The following is a 20,584-nucleotide window of genomic DNA, read 5'->3' as shown; positions in this document are numbered from 1 at the left end:
CACGTGTATTTAACTCTTTGTAATTTTACTTGTCAGTTAAACTTTGGCATCGCTGATAATTGAATGTTTTCGTGCTCAAACAAAAGTGAGCTACAAAACAATGGCTTTGGTACTTGTTATGCAGTATTAGTATGTCTTCGGAAGGCATGATGTAGTAGATTTAGATGGTTAAAGGTAAAGGGGATGAGATGAAGTCACCTTGGCTAGCTTTTCTCGAGCTCCAACGATCAAAATGGAACTTAAAACTTTTTGTACAACTTTACGACTCTTCAAAATCTAAATTCTAAAAGAAAAATGTGCATTCAAAAAATTGAAGATATGATGAGCGTTAGTTTAAGTCACATTGCGATCATTGTGGGAATCAACATTAAAATGAACTTACTATGCAACAAGAGCCCGAGAATGATATTTTCACCAAACTTTGTGTTGGAACACCCATTGTCCCACATCGGCTAGGAGGGAAGAAGGAAAGCAGTTTAAATAGAAATACCCTTCTCTAACTAATATCAAGGCTTTTTGTGATAAAACTCCACATCTAAGGACAATATCAGTGTTGTTGGGGTGGGCCCTCGGCCCGTCGACCTGAAAAATTCTACATGGTATCAGAACCAAGGGACGGGCCCATACTGCCACGTGATTGGGTGGGTCCTCGTTTGGCCCCGGGCGATGGGTGGGTCCCGATATGGCTCCACGTAGGCCAAAGATGTAATGTGATTGGGTGAGTCTCCATTTGGCCCCACGCAATGGGTGAGTCTTGACATGGCTCCACGTGGTGGGTTCACGTGTGACCCATAACTATTACCCCACACTTGAGAATTGTGCAGGTGGTAAAGTGCATTTCACCGAGAGTAATCCAACTTTTTATAAGCCCTTGTAAGGTGGTAAAGTGGATTTCACTATAAAATTAGTTTGACAATATGGAGAGTAGTCCAACTCTTTATAAGCCCTTGTAAGGTTTTGGATAATTATGTTTACATAACTTTTGTCTCTGTACAACCTTCAATTTTGTTCAAAGTAAAATAATGTGAGAGTTACTAGACGCACCCTAATATCCTATTTCCCACCAATATTATAATCCCACCACCATAAAAAGTTAAAAAAATGAAATGTTATTTCTCCACCCACTATTATTCATTAAAATTTGAAATATTAGTTTCCCAACAACGAAGTCTTTTTTGATGATAATCTACCAGCAAATGAATGATTGTCCATTGTTGTATGATAATCTACCAACAAATGGACAAATTTGTAATTAAAAATTTCATTAAAAAGTGGGTAGGAAGATATATATAACACTGACGCGGGAATAACAATACTCAATAACACTTATATCCATATGTATATTTACTATAAAGGACTTATACTAGACTCTTTAACAAAATCTTAATTTCTTGTACACCCAATTTGAATTTCCACTAAAGTTTCGATACAATAAAACATGTTCATCAAGTACGCATTCTCACACCTTTAATTACCCCCCCCCCCCCCCTTCTCTCTCTCTCTCTCTTTCTCTCCCTCTCTCTCTCCCCAACGTTCATGAACAAACACAACTGAAGAAGAAATCGGCATCAACGATGACTATGAAGACAAAAAGGCAAGTGTTTCGTGTGTTTTTACAAATTTTGACTTGATTCGTAAATTAACACACTACTTTACCCAAACTTCATAAAATTTGATCACAAATTCAACGAGGATGTCGACTCGACAACATAACTTCTAAAGCAACTTGCGAGTGCATCTATTTTATTGCAACCTTGGACCCAAGTTTGCCAGGCGTTAGAAAAGTTAAAAATTCACTACCAAAAGAAGGCCGATATGTGCCTATTTATTATTGGATTCCAACCGTCCATAGGAAATAAGTATTTATACTTTATACATACATCTTTTCATTCTTCAGAGCCTACCCTTGTTGGAGTTGTGGCTGGGTCAGATTCCATGACCTCTGCTAATCTCCGAAAGTAAAAGGGTAAAGAAAAAGTTGGAAATGTGCGTAATTGTTTGAGTAAAAAGTGAAAGCAAATCAGATTATCAGATGCAATATGTTTTATGATCCTCTAGATAATAGGTTGTACAGAAACACAATTTGATTAAGTAAAAGGGTAATTTTGGAAAATTAGAAGTTGTTTTGGGTGTCCAGAGAAAAGCGAATAAAAAGTTGGGCGTGTGAAAAAATGTGTGTCACGAGACAAAATTTGGTGTAAACAGAATTTTTTCCAAGGTTTTTTCTTTCACATATTTACATTTTCAAACCCCTCATCATTGCACGTATTGCGGTTGGGTTTTAATTGTGGGCCACCCGTTTTATTACCTTAAAGGAAGTTATAGTTCCATTATAATATCAATTCCCAATAAGAAGAGTATCCCAACTTCTTAGGATATGGAATGTCAAATGCTAATTTGATAGCTTTGTCATCAGATTTTCTCTTCCTCCAGTCAATCCAATTTTTCATAATAATATTTGTGGGATCCATTTTTTGTAAAAAAAAAAAAATAATAAAAAAAAAAATAATTTATAATTTATAATTAGTGCATTAAAGGATCCACACATGACACAACACAAAAATTACAAAAAAAATAATTGATAACACTTTTTCTCATATCAGTTGAAGCTTCTTCCTACCTTCAAATTTGATTGTGTGACATTTCATTTAAGAAATGACATCCCTTTTGAAAATGCTCTTATAAGTCTTTGTAAAGTTTTCTTTTTTACCGATGTGAAAATCTCACCTTCATATTCTTAAAAAAAAAAATGAAAAGAGTATCAAAACTTTACATTTTAACTAAAAATCATCTAATAACTTTATTTAATGATAAAGACAAAAGAAAAAAAAAACATAAAATATAACACATGTGTGACAAACGCGTGTTAAGTTCCATAAACAGTGTAGTACTGTTAAGTTTTATAACAATGTAGTACCATTAAATTTCATAAATAGTGTAGTACCGTTAAGTTTCATAAACAGTTTAGTACCATTAAGTTTCATAAACAGTGTAGTATCGTTAAGTTTCATAAACAATGTAGTAAGTTTCATAAACAATATGTTTAATCGTGGATTGTCATTTACACCCTATTCTTCTCACCAGATTTGGTTTTTCAAATTTTCTTTTTTGAAAACATGATCTTTTTGCGGATGTAGAAAAATAAACAGTTCGGACCGTTGATATCACGTTCCGATGTTTACGCTTAACTGAAATATGAGTTGATATTATGTAGTTTCTAGAAAGTTTATAAACTTCTAGCAATATTTTCACTAACCGTTGGGCCTACTATTTCTTCAATTCTGAGTATGAATATCCAAATCCCTCATGTAATGAGATTGATACAATGAGGAAATATTTTCAATCCTATTTTGCAGTGACATCCATATTTAAATTGAGTCAACTAAAGGGTCATGGGCTAGCTGCTTCATATGCATGATGCATCTGCCCATGGTATTTATCCGGTCAACCCTGATCTAGATTTATCGAGAGAACATAAGGCCATCTCTAACCGAAAGTTCTAAATATAGCTCCGTTCAGAATTATAGCCCTATAAAATATTATTTTTAAATGAACAGTGTCAAATCATTCTCATATATCATCTCCAACCATACTCATATATCATCTCCAATCAAATGAGCTATATTTACCAGTTTTAAGTTTATACTTTAAATTTATGGTTAATTTAATTAAACTACATTTGAATGTTTTCAAATTTAACCGTTGAATTTGAATCAATTATTGCAACTGAGGATTTGAGCCCCAAAAAAAAAAAAGCCAAGAGGGGGCTAAATTTGGCTAGTCTGATGCCCATTTGGCCAAATAATGGTCTGGTAGCTTCATAGAATTATAGCCCAGTCTTCAGTTACAGATGAGTTTTTGGATAAATCAGACTATTTTTTGGCTTTTAGACGTTTAGCCCTCTCCATTGGAGATTGCCTAATTGAGAGGTTGGCAAACTATTTGATTGATCTTCAACATAACTAAACTTAGCATTAAACGTACAAACTCATAAACCATTTTTACTTCCTCTATTGATATTCATTTTAATAGTGTAGAAATATTGTTGTAAAATGAATCAAAGAATGTAATTGTTACGTTTGAAATTAACAGTTCGCATGACCTTGTCCTTTCAGTCCTTGTAGATTTGATCAAATTGATTTTCTTATTCATAATTAGAATACCAACATTAGATCACTTGCTTCAGCATAGAAACTGAAATCTTGTCATTTGTTTTCGACGAGAAGATTGCTTTACTTCGGAAAAAGAATAGAAAATATTGTATTTGCTTAGAAAATATTCTATTTGAAAACTTGTCATACATTACTTGGCAGCTAAGTTTTAATAATGCTATTTGAATGTTTTCGGGCCTAGTATATATAAAAAGTTGAGAGTGAATCTTACATTGGAAAAGGAATAGACATTGTATCTACTTATAAAGATTTGCGCTACTCTCCATCATATTAACAATTACTTTTATGGTGCAACCTCAACTTCTATCATAAAATAACCGAGATCCCCTTGTTAGCAAATGGTGGAGTACATTGAAAGTGAATTTTACATTGATTAGAGGAGTAATGTCCTTATATAGATTCATAAGTAAGTTGAACTACTCTTCATATTGCCAATTAGTTTTATAGTAGGCCATCAACTTTCTTCGTTACTAAAAGTCATTATTTTGGTTCTCCACATTCTAATCCATAAAAAATCTCATCCTTTACGCATTGCAATGCACATTTATATTTTCCATGACATACAATCCGCTAGTTTTTTTTTTTTTTTGTTAAATTTAATCATGTGCACTACTTCATGTGACCTAATTTTTCTCTCTTGGGGACATTCAGAGCATATTTAATGGAAGATTCAAAATTATTTGAAATGAGCATTTAAATTTATTTTTTTTGCCAAAAAACGTAAGCAAAATGTATTTACGTCTTTATTTACTTCTTTAAGAGGGCTCCGCTAGTTTAAGAGAGAAAAAGAAATTGAAATCTGTACATTTTTATCTTTGTATTAAAGATACTCTTATGGTAATTCGATTGGTTTTGCATGTAAATACTTGTATTTAATTCGCAACGAGTGAATTTAATGAATGAAGATAATGGTAGGTATACTGTCAGCATATGAAATAAAAACGATAACGCATTCTAGTCAAAACAACTATTAAAATGATGCATACATAAAATAAAAACAGTTTTATATGTGGTCGTGAATATTAGCCTGGTCTTTGCGGACTATTCGTTGTAGAAAAAATGCCATAAATGGTTAGAGACAAAGGAGTGGGGGTCAGCTTAAAATGGCGGAAAAAAATGGATCAAATTAATATCTCAGCTCAGGTATTGATAGTTGACAATTCAAGCCACTCTCGAATTGCCAACTGGCAACAGTAGTAGAAAGTAGAAACAAGTAATTTCCCTCTATCAACAATGCGAAGCATGTTATTTTTCTTTACGAACAATATAAGCGTGCAATTTCCGTTTGGCAAATCGTTAACAGATAACAGTACACTGGAGTGACTTCTTTTTTTTTTTTGTTTTTTTTTGGGGGGGGGGGGGGGGAGAGGGGGGGGTGGTTTGGAAGAACTTTTCGGTGTCTTTTTCCAAGGGCAAGTTACGTAGAACATGAAGTCCTTGCAGGTCCCGCGTACTCCGTCCCATCTTTCTGTTTGCTTTGCCTTTAAAACACCCATCTGATTTTCTTCTTCAGATGCCAAAGTTTGTTAAGAAAATAATGATGAATATGTTCTTCCCTCGACTTCTTCTTCATTCTCTTTTGGTGGTTTGCTTTGCAGCCCTTGCTTTCGGAGCTGCTCGATTGCCACAAGATGAACGTAAGTCGTACATTTAACCTTAATATATATTTAACTACATGTCAACTTAGGTTGCCACAAGATGCGAATTTAATACCAAATTAGGTTGCTTATTGTGTGGCTTAACAGAATTCCCTCATCCCTTTAGGGTAAAATATATCGTTGTACTAAAAAAAAATTGGTTCTTCCTTGTTAATCACCTTAATTTGTTTCATCCTATAACTTTGTAAACTTATTAATGGATAAAAACTTAAAATAATATATCAGTTTGGATTCATGATTCACATTTCTTGTGTGCATATGATTTTTTTTTATATATATATGGTGTAACATCTATAGTACTAATTGCACAAATATGTATATTTTGACTATATATATATGCTCCATTTTATTCTTTGTAGTGCAAGCTTTCGTTGACATAGCAAAGACACTAGGGAAAATGGGCTGGACTTACAGTGTAGATCCATGCAGCGGCCAAGTTCCATGGACTAGTAAATCGGCCGGATTTGAGAGGGCCATCACCTGTAATTGCTCCTTTGACGACGCCACTGTCTGCCATGTTACCGGCATGTAAGCCTCTCTCTCTCTCTCTCTCTCTCTCTCTCTCTCTGAATATTTTTAAAAGATTACTCAAATTATTTGTAAATGATTACCTAAATCAAAAATCATATAATCATTAGATTAAGAGTGCTAATAGATCCACGTCATTGTCCTATTTCTACATCTACAGTGTAATTTCACACATCATAAAAAAATTAAAACCAGCATGCTTCCTTAATTGCCACAACCCTAGCGCCCACACTAGAATGGTAGAATCTCCTCCCACCTCCCATCAAATACCAAAGGGAGAATGGGGTGCTGTTTGTGGCTGGGGAGGGTGACGGATGATTGGGGACTTGATAGTCGTCGGCCCATCGTGGATGATTTGGAAGATGATGGATTCATTTTTATTTTTGTTAGTTTTAGTTTTTCTTTATTCTCTTTTAGTTTGTTTAATTTAAATTATAACAAATATATAAATATGGAATTAAAAGTCTTTTGCTAAAAGGATAAATATGTAATTAGCATTTTCATTAAAAGGTTGGTGGGAAAATAAGCAAATGTGATGGTTTTAGTAGCATTCTAGATTAAAATGACGGTCAATTTTCTACTTTTTGGAAGCACCTTATATTTTTGTCGTCAAATTAAATTATATACCTTAAAGCATCCCCAAAAGGAGATCAAATTTTAAACATAAAATTTAAATTTGAAAGCTTATGTGGCAGTTTTATCGTATTTAAAGTTTTGTTCTCTATCAGATATTTCAATTTAAACTATTATTTATTACATTATTTATTGTCAACAATTGTAACGGAATTGAAGTTGTTGTCAAATTTGAAAGTAACCACCTTTGCTGCAAATCAACGTCAAGTCAAATAAGAATTGACATTTCAGTTGGAAAACATAAGTATTGTCCTTTTTTTTTTTTTTTTTTTGTTATTTGCTGATATGAACTTTTTGACATCTATTTGGGAGATGTTTAGTGATTTCAAACTTATTTAGTGTTTTGCAAGGATAACTTACGAATGAAGATTTTAGGCTTAAATGTTAAATGGTCCATGTTTTTAACCAATCAATCGATTTAGTTCCCGTGTTTTCAGTTAAGCCAAATTAGTTCAAGTGTTTTCAGTTTAGGCAAATTAGTCCATGTGTTTATATTTATTTGCTAATTCAAGATAATTTTTTAAATGATGGTTACAAAGAACATGGGCCTAACTTCATCAGATGAGACATCACGTACCCTTCCCAAAATTGAAGGCCCTTCTTAATCGAGCGACTTCGACAGCCTTTGAATCTTACACCCGCTCCCCGCTCGGAGATAGAAAAGTCCGCTGAAAAGTCCATTAGACAATATCTAGAAGAAGCTGATATGCAATCCCAAGAAACAAATATCCCATCGATGCTTTTCTTACAACCCATAACATATAATTAATTACTTACTGTATATTAAATATGCAAACCAGAGAGTCGATCAGCATCTCTGATCGTCGCTGCTTGGGGACATCTCTTATATTTTGGAAGTCCTGGTGCAATTTAATGAAAAGTTCATACATATAAAAAATGATTTTTTGAACAATATATTCATACAAAATTCAACAATCAATATTTAAACTTAATTGAAATCAGTATTTCATTTTTACTAATTGAATAATCTTCAATTTTTATAAAATTATGATTTAGGGTTCATCCATGAAAAAATGGAGCACGACTGAAAAAGAGATACATAAATGCACCTGTGTTTGTGGAAGAAAGTAAACACAAGTTTTTAAGAAAAGTGAAAAAAAGTAATACACAAATTTTTTTTATTGCTAGAAAAAGGGAGAGAGGCCTGATTTTTTAAAGCGTAACACTATAAAATTCTTCTAAGCCCATCCAAATTTTTAGGGGTGTGTTTAATTGAGATTTTGAAGGTTTTAAAAGTTAAAAATTCATAGAGCTTGATGGAGTTTTAGTTGAGTTTCATAGACTCCATGTGAATTCCTTCAATGCCTGATTTCTTAACATCTAAATTACACTAAAATTCTTCTAAATCCATTAAATTCCTTAATTTTTTAAAGTACTTTAAAATCTATTTTTAAGGAATACACACATAGTTTTATGGACTACTTAAAATCATAATTGAATACATCCAATGAACTTATACAGAAGCAATTCTTAACAAGCTAAGTTGGTTAAAAGTTTTCGCCCTTACACCCCAAGTCCCGTGTTTGAATTCCCCTTGTGTAGTTTAAATGAGTTGTGTAGATTGTCCTATCACGTTGCCAAAAAGACAAATAATTCCAAACGGTTATTCAATTACAACTACTTTCTTTTTCAAATCCATTCTAGAAAAAAAAATTCTCAGAACCCCTTCTTGTTCATTTGTGCCCGAAATTTATAGTGTTTTCCAGATTCCTCTATCTAAATTTCTAAAAATATTTAATGAACTAGCAACCGGTTCATTTGGAAGTGTCGCATCCCAATTCTATGCAGCTGTTTGATGCAGTTTTAAAAATGCAGAAATAATCTCTGCCACGCACACTTGCAGTGCAGTGGAAAGTGTGTAGAACTCATACTGCTGCTCTATGCTGTATGCAAGCATCATTGTTCCCTTGAAAACTTAGAAATATGTATCAACATAGTTATTAGTAACAAAAACCAGAAGCACACCTAACTGTTTGTGTAATTATACAAGTTGTATTCTTTCTAGGGACATTCACCATTCATCCTTTTCCCTTGGTATTTTGGTGCTTTCTTTTCCTTTTAGTCACGGTAACGGTTCTTTGTTAATTTGTGTTCAAGCAGAATTTGGAAAACCCAGGATTTGCAAGGAACACTCCCACGAGAAATGGTCAGGCTCAAATATCTGCAAGAAATGTAAGAATTTGGAGTCATGCAAATGATCTGTTCTTTCACATCTAAGTTGCCTGTATGTCTGTTTCCAATGAGACAATGGCTAATTTCTTTCATTCTTCTTCAGCGACCTCACCCGGAACTACCTGAGTGGTACCATCCCTCCAGAATGGAGCTCCCTTCGACTTGTCAACATGTACTACCTTTCTCGCTCTGCATCTATGCATCTATGCATATGTGATATTCTCATTGTATTAGAATATTTTTTTTTTCAGTTTTCTTCAGCCATTTATTTCTTAAGCTATGAAGCTATTCCATGGGCGTTGTTCCTACTTCATATTTGTGTCCCTTCAGTGGTCATGAGCCATTTGAATCATAAAAAACTGAATATAATTGAGACATATGAGTTGTGTTGCAGCTCCCTTGTTGGAAATCGTTTGACAGGTCCTATCCCGGTAGAGTTTGCAAAGATCACCACCCTGAGGAGTTTGTGAGTGATGATTACACATTTTTTTATGGATATCCTTAGGGATCTTTCAAAATCAATGGATCAATGGAATTGATTTTGTTTTGTGTAGGGACCTCAGTTCCAATTCTCTCTCTGGAGCTCTCCCTGAGGAGCTTGGGAATTTCCCACACATGGAAAGAATGTAAGATTGTCTTATTCAAATTTTACTGTGATTAAAATATTTTGGTTTGTTTGGATTTGCTTCTCTGTAGACAGATGCTGTATTTTTCACCAGTAAATCATCCACTTCCTAATTGTTATACCTGTTTTATTGTTAGGCTTCTTTCTTCAAACAACTTCACTGGGTATTTGCCAGATTCATTTGCAAAACTTACCACACTAAAGGACTTGTAAGCTTCTGTTGTTCTTTTGTTCTTGAAGATTTCCTAAGCACCCAACTAAATTTTTTTCTGAATTCTGAGACTAATTGGAACTATTTACCTTTTGCGAATCACTATGCAGTCGGATCAGTGACACTAACTTTTCTGGGGAGATACCTAAATTTATTGAGAAGTGGACAAATCTTGAAAAACTGTTGAGTGTTTTCCTTTTGGGTGTCATCTTTTCTGCTACTTGATTCTCAATATCATCACTAATTCAAATGTTATGACTTGTTAAAACAGTGTGATTCAGGGTAGTGGTTTGATGGGGCCAATTCCTCGCGGCATCTCTCTTTTGACAAACTTAACTGACTTGTTAGTGTATCTCATATCTGTTTATAAGTACAGAACAATTAGCAATATAGTAGTTTCTGTTCATAGCTCAATTTTAACATGCAGGAGAATTACTGACTTGATTGGACCTGCATTACCCTTCCCTCCGCTCGACAATATGAAAAACATGAAGACACTGTGAGTTAAGGCTTCCATGAAACACAATTTTTGTCTGTACAAGAAATCTTTTTGCAACCTCAAAGTTTTGGTGTTTCTGTTACAGGATGTTGAGGGGTTGCAATATTATCGGAGAGCTACCTCTATATCTCGGGCAAATGGCTAAATTGAAAACTTTGTAAGTAGAAACGTCTCTGTCCCTATTTTTACCGTCTTCAGATAAAAAAAATTTCTTCCAGATGTTATTATACTGACTAAGACATTATTACAATGACTTGGACGATGTTGGAGGGACTTTATGTTTCTGTATTTATAATACCATCTCCAAACCTTAGGGATAAAGCCAAAAAATTTTAAGTCATTACCCAACAATTCTGCTCTCCTAAGATCCTTGTTTTGAGAACATGTAAGGATTAAATATATATTAGCCACAAGATTATGTTAATTTAGATCCAAAGGCTTAAAATATTTGACAACTTAAAATAATGACCTTAAGGAGAGCAAGACTCCATAACCCAAAAACTACTTTTCTCCTCCAATTTTAGCCCGAGATTATTAAATAATGACTTTAGCCTAATTTTTTATTTTCGGTAACTTTTTTTAAAAAAATAAAATAAATTTTACGTGTATTATCCTAATTTATTTTTATGAACAATTTAATTTAAAAATATTCAAATTATGATAAGTTATCATACAAATACATAGGTATTTATAATGTTTCAAGTGAAATTTGATTTAAATTATTTTAAACGTTAGATTTAATTTTCAGCCGTCCAATCTTTTTTTTAATTTAAAGCTTACATTTTAAGTTTTATCCCATGGGTTGGAGATGGTCTAAAAGAACAGCTTTTGAGATGGCATTTCCCTCTCAGAGAGCATATCTAAACTGCATTTGCAATTTGTTTGTGCAGAGACCTCAGCTATAACAAGCTGACCGGAGAAATTCCAAGCAGCTTCGCTAGTCTAGCAAAAGCGGATTATATGTAAGCAATTTGAATGACCAATCTAGTCTTTATGACACGAAATTCACGCAGACATTCTTCATGGTTTTGTACTTTTGTTACACCCCAGCCTGACAAGCTGGAAATTTATTTAATAACAATTTGACTTGCACAAAATTCAGGCAGAGGGTTTTGCCACACTGCAGTCTGACGAGCTGGAAGTGTTACTGATCACGCTTACTATAATTAAGGACTCACAGGTTAAGCTAGAACAAAACGTTAATACTCGAGCGAATAACTGACACTAGATGGTCACAATGAAAACTAACAAACTAAGAAAACTGATTAACCACTACCATTGAACTGACTTGCATATTCATCTTGATTTTAGTTAGACCAAGTCGGATTTTGATTCAAATATGGTCACGAAAAGTACTGAAAACAACACCAAAATTGACATGAGATGATATTGGTAAATTTGTTAGTCATAATATATCTCAACAGTTAACTCCTAAAAGTTAAATTGATCTTTTAGCTTACATCCAGAACATTTGCTTGAGTTAGTTCTCATATTTTCCCTTTTAATCTAACAACATATATGAAATCGAAGAGAGAGAATGAGAAATTTTTACCTCTGGGTGTGTCGACTTGAAGATCACAGGTTTGATCTTTGGATCCGCTCGTGTGCAGCCTAAATCTCGCGAGAGTGCTGGCGAGACTAAGAATGGCGAGAGAGGGAATCGGCGGGGGATTTGACGGAAATTACAGAGTGAGAAAAGGGAGGGATGGGAGGATTTGATGGATGGTTACAGAGAGAGAGAGTCGGGAGAGGAAAAGAGGGAATGAAAAGGGGATGGAAACGGACGGAAAAGTAGTCGAAGCAGAGCAATCCACGATGATTGACGCGTGGGCCCCCTTCCACTGTGCAAAGCGGTGGCAATTTCGTAAATAAATTGAAATTTCCACTCTGAACGGCAGTAAAAAGGCGGTGGCAGTTTTGTGAATAAAGTGAAATTCGGCTCAAGTCACTATTTATTTGTACACTGCAATTTCTTCCTCTTCTATAGACTAAAGTAATTTTTATCAGCACGGAAAGATTTTATTAAAATCTCATTTTTTTAGCTTATACACCTTTCTAGTAGTTCATAATTTCATTGCATATTGAGTCTATAGTATACCCCTTGGATGTGTCTTTTAGATGCAAATACTGATATAATGCACTCAAAGTTGGCAATTCAAATTTTCAAATCTTACTCATGAAATTCGTAAGGATAAACACTACATTCTTGACTAAATTTTTTCTATATCCATTATGTCTAGATTCTTAACTGGAAACTTGTTGACTGGATCCGTGCCTACTTGGCCGACAGGCTACGTGTAAGCTTCTCTTCCAAATGCTACTCTTTTGTTACTTAGTATGGAATTTTATGCTGACCGGACCCATGCCTGCTTGGCGGATGGGCAATATGTAAGCTTTGCTTTCAAATGCTTCCCTCTAATAACTTGGTAAGGGTCTACAGTTAGAAATTTCTGCTATCTACTACTCGAATTGATATAAAAAACGGCGGTCAATCCATCTTATTTCCTACTCTTTAATTACTTAGTAAGCTATTTCTATTCGCATATCAAATCTGTAAATTAATTTACATCGTAGCCGTTTTTGCGCAGTGATCTTTCATTTAACAACTTCACCATAGGGAACACAAGTTGTCAATCAAAGGGCTTGTAAGAATTTCTTCATTAGCTTGAGTTTTGTTGTTTATGTCTGGTGGAACAAGCTTAACTTTTCAACTTGTGATTCTACAGGAACTTGTTTGACAGCAATAGTTCGTAAGTTTCAAATTAATCCTCGAAAAAGCATTCATCTATAAATTTAAGGGGCTTTTAGATCCAGATCCAAAAACGTAAAGTGTTTTTAGAAGTGAGGCCAGTTATCTAATTATATGTTTTTATTTCTTTTATACTCATTTTATATTTTCTAAAAATATTAAAAATCAATTAAAATCTTCTAATATTATGCATTTTCCAACTCCAAAAAAATATATTTAATATCTTATAACAAAAAAACTAATATACTAACCTAAATTTATCTGCAAAACATTTTACGCTAACTCAAGTAACAAAAATGTATTTAATACCTATACGTAAGATATGAAACCTAATTAAAAGGTAAAAAAATATAACATACCTACAAGCAAGACACATTAATCTGTGACAGGTTGATTACAAAAAAAGAATATGTCATATAGGTAGATAAATATAATTAACCTGTGATATAGGTTGATTATAAAAATTAAAAATAAAATCTATAAATGGGGTTTAAAGCAGGAGGAAGAACAAGAAATAACAAAAAGATAAATAAAAAGAAATAAGCAAAGAGATAATTGGGAAAAAAAACTTGATTTTTATAATAAATCTTATCATTAAACAAATAAATATTGATAATTAAATAATTAAATATAACAAATTAGACTTATTTTAATAAACTGGACTATTCCTACTATTGGCTAAAAAAATTGGACTTATATCAAGTTTCCCCTAAATTTAATTGGCATTCCAACTGTGTATTTCTTAGTTTTTTGTTTTGTAACTTATTCACATTTATGATGTTATCTTGCTGACCTTTTTTTATGGACCCTGCATTATTCTATGAGCAGAGGAGTTTCATGTTCCACAGCTGCAAAATGTCCAAAAAGTAAGTTGGGATCCCACATGTTGCTGCAAGATATATTTGTTCTGATGTTCTTTTGTTTGGGGGAGTGGGAGATCACTTGTAAGGCCATACTCTGTTATTTTTATCTTATGACCCACAACCACAAGCAGCTTTGCATTCATTCATCGTTCTTCCGAACATTCCCATGCAAAAGGGAATTATAAATGTTGCCATTCTTTTGAGTTCAAAAGTTGCTTCAGTGGCTGCTAATCTCTGTTTACTTTTTTTTTTTTGTAGCTATGTACTCCTCCTTTCATATTAATTGTGGTGGTAAAGAAGTAACCATTCAAAATAAAACATATGAGGATGACACATTTTCAGCTGGACCTTCATCATTTTACCAGAGCAGAACAAACTGGGCATTAAGCAGCACCGGTTACTTCCCTGATGATGACCGCTCTACGGACAACTTTATATGGACTAATGACTCTATACTCTCTATGGCCAATCCTCAACTGTACATGAACGCACGGGTTTCTCCCATCTCTCTAACTTACTTTGGGTTTTGTCTGCAAAATGGAATATACACCGTAAAACTCCATTTTGCAGAGTTAATGTTTAGAAGTGGAGACACATATAAAAGCCTGGGAAGGCGGGTATTTGATATTTACATTCAGGTAGAAAGCTACACTATCATTGTATTTTGATTGTTTAATTTTGGTCAGTTCAAATTTTTTACTTTGACAATTATGAAATGTTAGGTAACTAAATTCGTAACGTTGCAGGATATGCAAGTACTGCAGAATTTCAATATTATGGATGACGCTAGTGGGTTTGGTAATGCAGTCATACGAAATTTTACCGCTAATGTAACTAATCATACCTTGAAGATCCATTTCAATTGGGCTGGCAAAGGGACGACAGGCATCCCTGTTAGAGGAGTCTATGGTCCTCTTATATCAGCTATTTCTGTGGAACCTGCAGGTAAGTTTACACCGCTCTGAACTTCTTACTGATATTTGTCCACCGCTGGGAGTTTTCAGCGCATCAAATATCATTTTAGGCATTAATATTTCAACAGAATTTATAAGAGACCCGAATCTAGTTAGTTGTCACTTAATACTATGGTCTAGTAATATTCCTCTTCACATGTAAGTGAGAGGTCTTGGTATGGATCTCCTGAATGGTAAGTTCACAACCGATTTATTGCCCACCCCTGTAGATATATCATTGTATAAGAAAAAGGTAAATAAATTAAAAAAGAGAAATCCGACTCTAGTTTAGCAGGGTTCTTCCTTTCTTCTTCTGTTTCTTTTCCTTGTTTGAGTCAAGAGTTTGAAGGAATCTTCTCTGTTCAACTTTCCTATCACAAAAATGCAACAAATTTCAACCTTGAGGGTATTTTAAGTAGTTACAGGAACTTATCCTTTTCACTGAAGGAGCCATAAAATATGACAGCAGAATTATGTCATTTACGATCCACTTGTGTTTGGGTTCTGCCAAATAGTTAAATCTTTTGTTTCTTTGTGCATTGGGTAGCTGGTTGGATAATGCACTTTCTTATCTATACATTTACATTTACTATCTTACAAAGATGGTCTTCTTTTTGCAGTCGACAATAGCGTATCACCTGGTGTAGTGGTTGGAATTGTGGCCGGAGGAATCTTTATTATATTAGTGATACTTAGTATTCTTTGGAGGAGAGGCTCCCTAGGACAACAAAAGACAGTGGAGGATGGTATTTGCACTGTTCTTATACTTGTCTCTTCTTTTTAGTAAATTAGGAAACAAAAAACACCCTAAAGCTATATATGTTCATGTTTATGTTGAAACCCATGATGCTCCTACAGTATATGTTTATGTTGAAACTCATGATGCAAGTGTGCAGCGAATAGCTTTACTTGTTAAATTCTAGGTCTTGAATCACTCACGGTGCTCACGGAACATTAAGAATAAGAAATGCTATCATTCTGAAAGTTCTTTTAGACGCAATTTCTTATGTGAGCTTACTTCTTACACAGATTTAAAGGGTGTGGACCTGCAAACTGGTAAGTTTACATTCAAGCAACTCAAAGCTGCCACAACCAACTTTGACAAAGCAAATAAGATTGGCGAAGGTGGTTTTGGTTCCGTTTATAAGGTATTCTTCTGAACCAATAATTTCATGTATATATTTGTTTCATATTTTTTAATTTGATTAATAATAGTCATCCTAATTAAAGTTAATTTCTCAAATTTAGGGCATTCTAGCAGATGGTACCATGATTGCTGTTAAGCAGCTTTCTTCCAAATCAAAGCAAGGGAATCGTGAATTTGTGAATGAGATAGGCATAATTTCTGCTTTGCAACACCCTCATCTTGTTAGCCTCTACGGATGTTGTATTGAAGGAAATCAACTATTGCTTGTCTACGAGTACATGGAAAATAATAGTGTTGCTCATGCTTTGTTCGGTAACTATTGCTTTTGTGTGCCTACAGTTCATTTGGTTCATGCAAATGGGTATAATAAATCTTATGCACACAAATTATATATGTTGTTAGTTATGGCTAATTTTGATTAATTTGAAAAATTGAAGGGGTAGGAGAAAGTCGTTTGAAGTTGGATTGGCCAACAAGGCACAAGATCTGCATTGGTATAGCGAGAGGTCTGGCTCACCTCCATGAGGAATCAAGATTGAAGGTCGTTCATAGAGATATAAAGGCAACTAATGTGTTGCTTGATAAAAATCTAAACCCAAAAATATCTGACTTTGGATTAGCCAAACTTGATGAAGAAGATAATACACACATTAGCACTCGTATTGCTGGAACTTTGTAAGTGCCTATGTTTTTACTTTGTTTACTTTTGTTTTGATTCTTTCGTCCCTAACCAAACGGAAAGTTTTCTACCTTACGAAAATTTCAACTTAACCAAGATCTTTGATGTTAAATAAACTTGAAGGTCAGATTTGTCATATAGCTATCGTATTGTTGTTAAACTTTCAATTAAAGTATAAAAACCCTGCTTTCTAAAGCTTGGTATTATTTTAGAATTCTTTTAGCTAAATATGGGGGAAATGATTTCATGATTTTGCAGTGGCTATATGGCACCTGAATATGCAATGCGGGGTTATTTGACTGATAAAGCAGATGTGTATAGTTTTGGAATTCTTGTATTGGAGATTGTTAGTGGGAGGAACAACACAAGTTACCGAACAAAGGCAGAATGCTTTTATCTTCTTGATTGGGTAACTTGAATCTAACTGCATCCTAATTGAACTTCAAATTTTGTTGATGCTATTAACCCTAGATAGAAATCCACTTATATTCCGCGGGTAAAAGTTTTAAAGATTATCCAAAATCAGGTCATCATACTATTGCTTCATTTGCTATTTATTTTGTCTATAACACCAAAAAAAAAAGGTTATTAGTGTCCTTTACTATATATAGCTTATACATGTCAAGGTTCTCGAATCAATAAAGGTTCTTTCGTGTTTCTAGGCAACTCTCCTTAAAGCGCAAGGGAATTTGTTGGATCTAGTGGATCCACGGTTGGGTTCAAACTTCAACAAAAAAGAGATGATGGTTACAATCAACGTGGCTCTCCTTTGCTCTAGTGTCACTTCAGCAGTTAGGCCTACTATGTCTTCAGTTGTGAGCATGCTTGAAGGCAGGGTTGCTGTTCAGGAGCTAGTCTCAGATCCAAATCCCTCAAGTAATGAGATCGATGCGATGAGGAACCATTTTCAATCCTATTTAGAAGGGAGTGCAGGTGACAGCCAGATACAAACCGAGTCAATTGAAGAGCCAAGCACTATTTCATATGCGTCTGGTCATGATCTTTATCCAATCAATCCTGATTCGAACTAAAGAGAGAACATAAATAAGAGAAATTGGGAAACTGTTTGATTGATGATTATCAACATATTATTTTTGAAAGAAGGATAGTTATTTTTTTAAGAGTTTATAAATATTGGTGAAATAAGAATTAAAGAAGTTTCCAGCATAATAATTGTTAAGTGTGAAATCAACGGTTTCCATGAACTTGTCTTTTTAGTTCTTGTAATTTTGATAAAACTGATTTTCTTATTTTATAACTGCAATATTGGATCAACGTGCTTTAGCATAGAAACTGAAATATTTAGTCATTGTGTCCATGATAAGATTGCATTACAACGACATAATTTAAAACTAAACTTTTGTCACACGCGTATTTAACTCTTTGTAATTTTACTTGTCAGTTAAACTTTGTCATCGCTGATAATTGAATGTTTTCGTGCTCAAACAAAAGCGAGCTACAAAACAATGTGCTTTGGTACTTGTTATGCAGTATCAGTATGTCTTCGGAAGGCATGAGGTAGTAGATTTAGATGGTTAAAGGTAAAGGGGATGAGAGGAAGTCACCTTGGCTAGCTTTTCTCGAGCTCCAACGATCAAAATGGAACTTAAAACTTTTTGTACAACTTTACGACTCTTCAAAATCTAAATTCTAAAAGAAAAATGTGCATTCAAAAAATTGAAGATATGATGAGCGTTAGTTTAAGTCACATTGCGATCATTGTGGGAATCAACATTAAAATGAACTTACTATGCAACAAGAGCCCGAGAATGATATTTTCACCAAACTTTGTGTTGGAACACCCATTGTCCCACATTGGCTAGGAGGGAAGAAGGAAAGCAGTTTAAATAGAAATACCCTTCTCTAACTAATATCAAGGCCTTTTGTGATAAAACTCCACATCTAAGGACAATATCGGTGTTGTTGGGGTGGGCCCTCGGCCCGTCGACCTGAAAAATTCTACATGGTATCAGAACCAAGGGACGGGCCCATACTGCCACGTGATTGGGTGGGTCCCCGTTTGGCCCCGGGCGATGGGTGGGTCCCGATATGGCTCCACGTAGGCCAAAGATGTAATGTGATTGGGTGAGTCTCCATTTGGCCCCACGCAATGGGTGAGTCCTGACATGGCTCCACGTGGTGGGTCCACATGTGACCCATAACTAATACCCCACACTTGAGAATTGTGCAGGTGGTAAAGTGGATTTCACCGAGAGTAGTCCAACTTTTTATAAGCCCTTGTAAGGTGGTAAAGTAGATTTCAGTATAAAATTAGTTTGACAATATGGAGAGTAGTCCAACTCTTTATAAGCCCTTGTAAGGTTTTGGATAATTATGTTTACATAACTTTTGTCTCTTAACAACCTTCAATTTTGTTCAAAGTAAAATAATGTGAGAGTTACTAGACGCACCCTAATGTCCTATTTCCCACCAATATTATAATCCCACCACCATAAAAAGTTAAAAAAATGAAATGTTATTTCTCCACCCACTATTATTCATTAAAATTTGAAATATTAGTTTCCCAACAACGAAGTCTTTTTTGATGATAATCTACCAGCAAATGAATGATTGTCCATTGTTGTATGATAATCTACCAACAAATGGACAAATTTGTAATTAAAAATTTCATTAAAAAGTGGGTAGGAAGATATATATAACACTGACGCGGGAATAACAATACTCAATAACACTTATATCCATATGTATATTTACTATAAAGGACTTATACTAGACTCTTTAACAAAATCTTAATTTCTTGTACACCCAATTTGAATTTCCACTAAAGTTTCGATACAATAAAACATGTTCATCAAGTACGCATTCTCACACCTTTAATTACCCCCCCCCCCCTCTTCTCTCTCTCTCTCTTTGTCTCCCTCTCTCTCTCCCCAACGTTCATGAACAAACACAACTGAAGAAGAAATCGGCATCAACGATGACTATGAAGACAAAAAGGCAAGTGTTTCGTGTGTTTTTACAAATTTTGACTTGATTCGTAAATTAACACACTACTTTACCCAAACTTCTTAAAACTTGATTTGTAAAAAAAAAAAATAATAATAATTAAAATAATAATTTATAATTTATAATTAGTGCATTAAAGGATCCACACATGACACACCACAAAAATTACAAAAAAAATAATTGATAACACTTTTTCTCATATCAGTTGAAGCTTCTTCCTACCTTCAAATTTGATTGTGTGACATTTCATTTAAGAAATGACATCTCTTTTGAAAATGCTCTTATAAGTCTTTGTAAAGTTTTCTTTTTTACCGATGTGAAAATCTCACCTTCATATTCTTAAAAAAAAAAATGAAAAGAGTTTCAAAACTTTACATTTTAACTAAAAATCATCTAATAACTTTATTTAATGATAAAGACAAAAGAAAAAAAAACATAAAATATAACACATGTGTGACAAACGCGTGTTAAGTTCCATAAACAGTGTAGTACTGTTAAGTTTTATAACAATGTAGTACCATTAAATTTCATAAATAGTGTAGTACCATTAAGTTTCATAAACAGTTTAGTACCATTAAGTTTCACAAGTTACCGAACAAAGGCATAAGTTTCATTTCTTAACCATAGGAAAGTGTAAAATAAGATTATACTTGTTTGAAGTCCCAATGTTTGCTGGAGATGGCCCAAAAATAGCTTAAAAGGTGACT

General features: G+C 34.1%; 1 protein-coding gene across 1 annotated transcript; it reads left to right on the top strand.

The window, feature by feature from the left end:
• Positions 1-5,557: 5,557 nt before the first annotated feature.
• Positions 5,558-18,127, top strand: LOC125468291 (probable leucine-rich repeat receptor-like serine/threonine-protein kinase At3g14840). The gene is made up of 24 exons (XM_048585786.1): positions 5,558-5,809; positions 6,190-6,358; positions 9,113-9,184; positions 9,288-9,356; positions 9,579-9,650; positions 9,739-9,810; positions 9,947-10,018; positions 10,131-10,202; positions 10,292-10,363; positions 10,448-10,519; positions 10,605-10,676; positions 11,410-11,481; positions 12,760-12,816; positions 13,108-13,164; positions 13,246-13,269; positions 14,097-14,134; positions 14,390-14,769; positions 14,878-15,076; positions 15,705-15,830; positions 16,114-16,232; positions 16,333-16,543; positions 16,669-16,906; positions 17,169-17,319; positions 17,573-18,127. The coding sequence occupies exons 1-24, from the start codon at positions 5,686-5,688 to the stop codon at positions 17,939-17,941; spliced, it is 2,979 nt and encodes a 992-aa protein (XP_048441743.1). The 5' UTR covers positions 5,558-5,685; the 3' UTR covers positions 17,942-18,127.
• Positions 18,128-20,584: the final 2,457 nt, after the last annotated feature.

The sequence above is a fragment of a genome, unplaced genomic scaffold (assembly GCF_019419815.1).
Source record: "Pyrus x bretschneideri cultivar Hongxiangsu unplaced genomic scaffold, Pyrus_bretschneideri_v1 Contig23, whole genome shotgun sequence".
NCBI lineage: Eukaryota > Viridiplantae > Streptophyta > Magnoliopsida > Rosales > Rosaceae > Pyrus > Pyrus x bretschneideri.
This window is presented reverse-complemented; position numbering and strand designations above follow the sequence as displayed.

Excerpts from the sequence above, each read along its gene's own strand:
- LOC125468291 (XM_048585786.1), top strand. The coding sequence starts at position 5,686 with ATGCCAAAGTTTGTTAAGAAAATAATGATGAATATGTTCTTCCCTCGA. Across the intron at positions 9,357-9,578 it reads TCCCTTCGACTTGTCAACAT|CTCCCTTGTTGGAAATCGTT; the intron begins GTACTACCTTTC and ends GTTGTGTTGCAG. Across the intron at positions 12,817-13,107 it reads ACTTGGCCGACAGGCTACGT|TGATCTTTCATTTAACAACT; the intron begins GTAAGCTTCTCT and ends GTTTTTGCGCAG.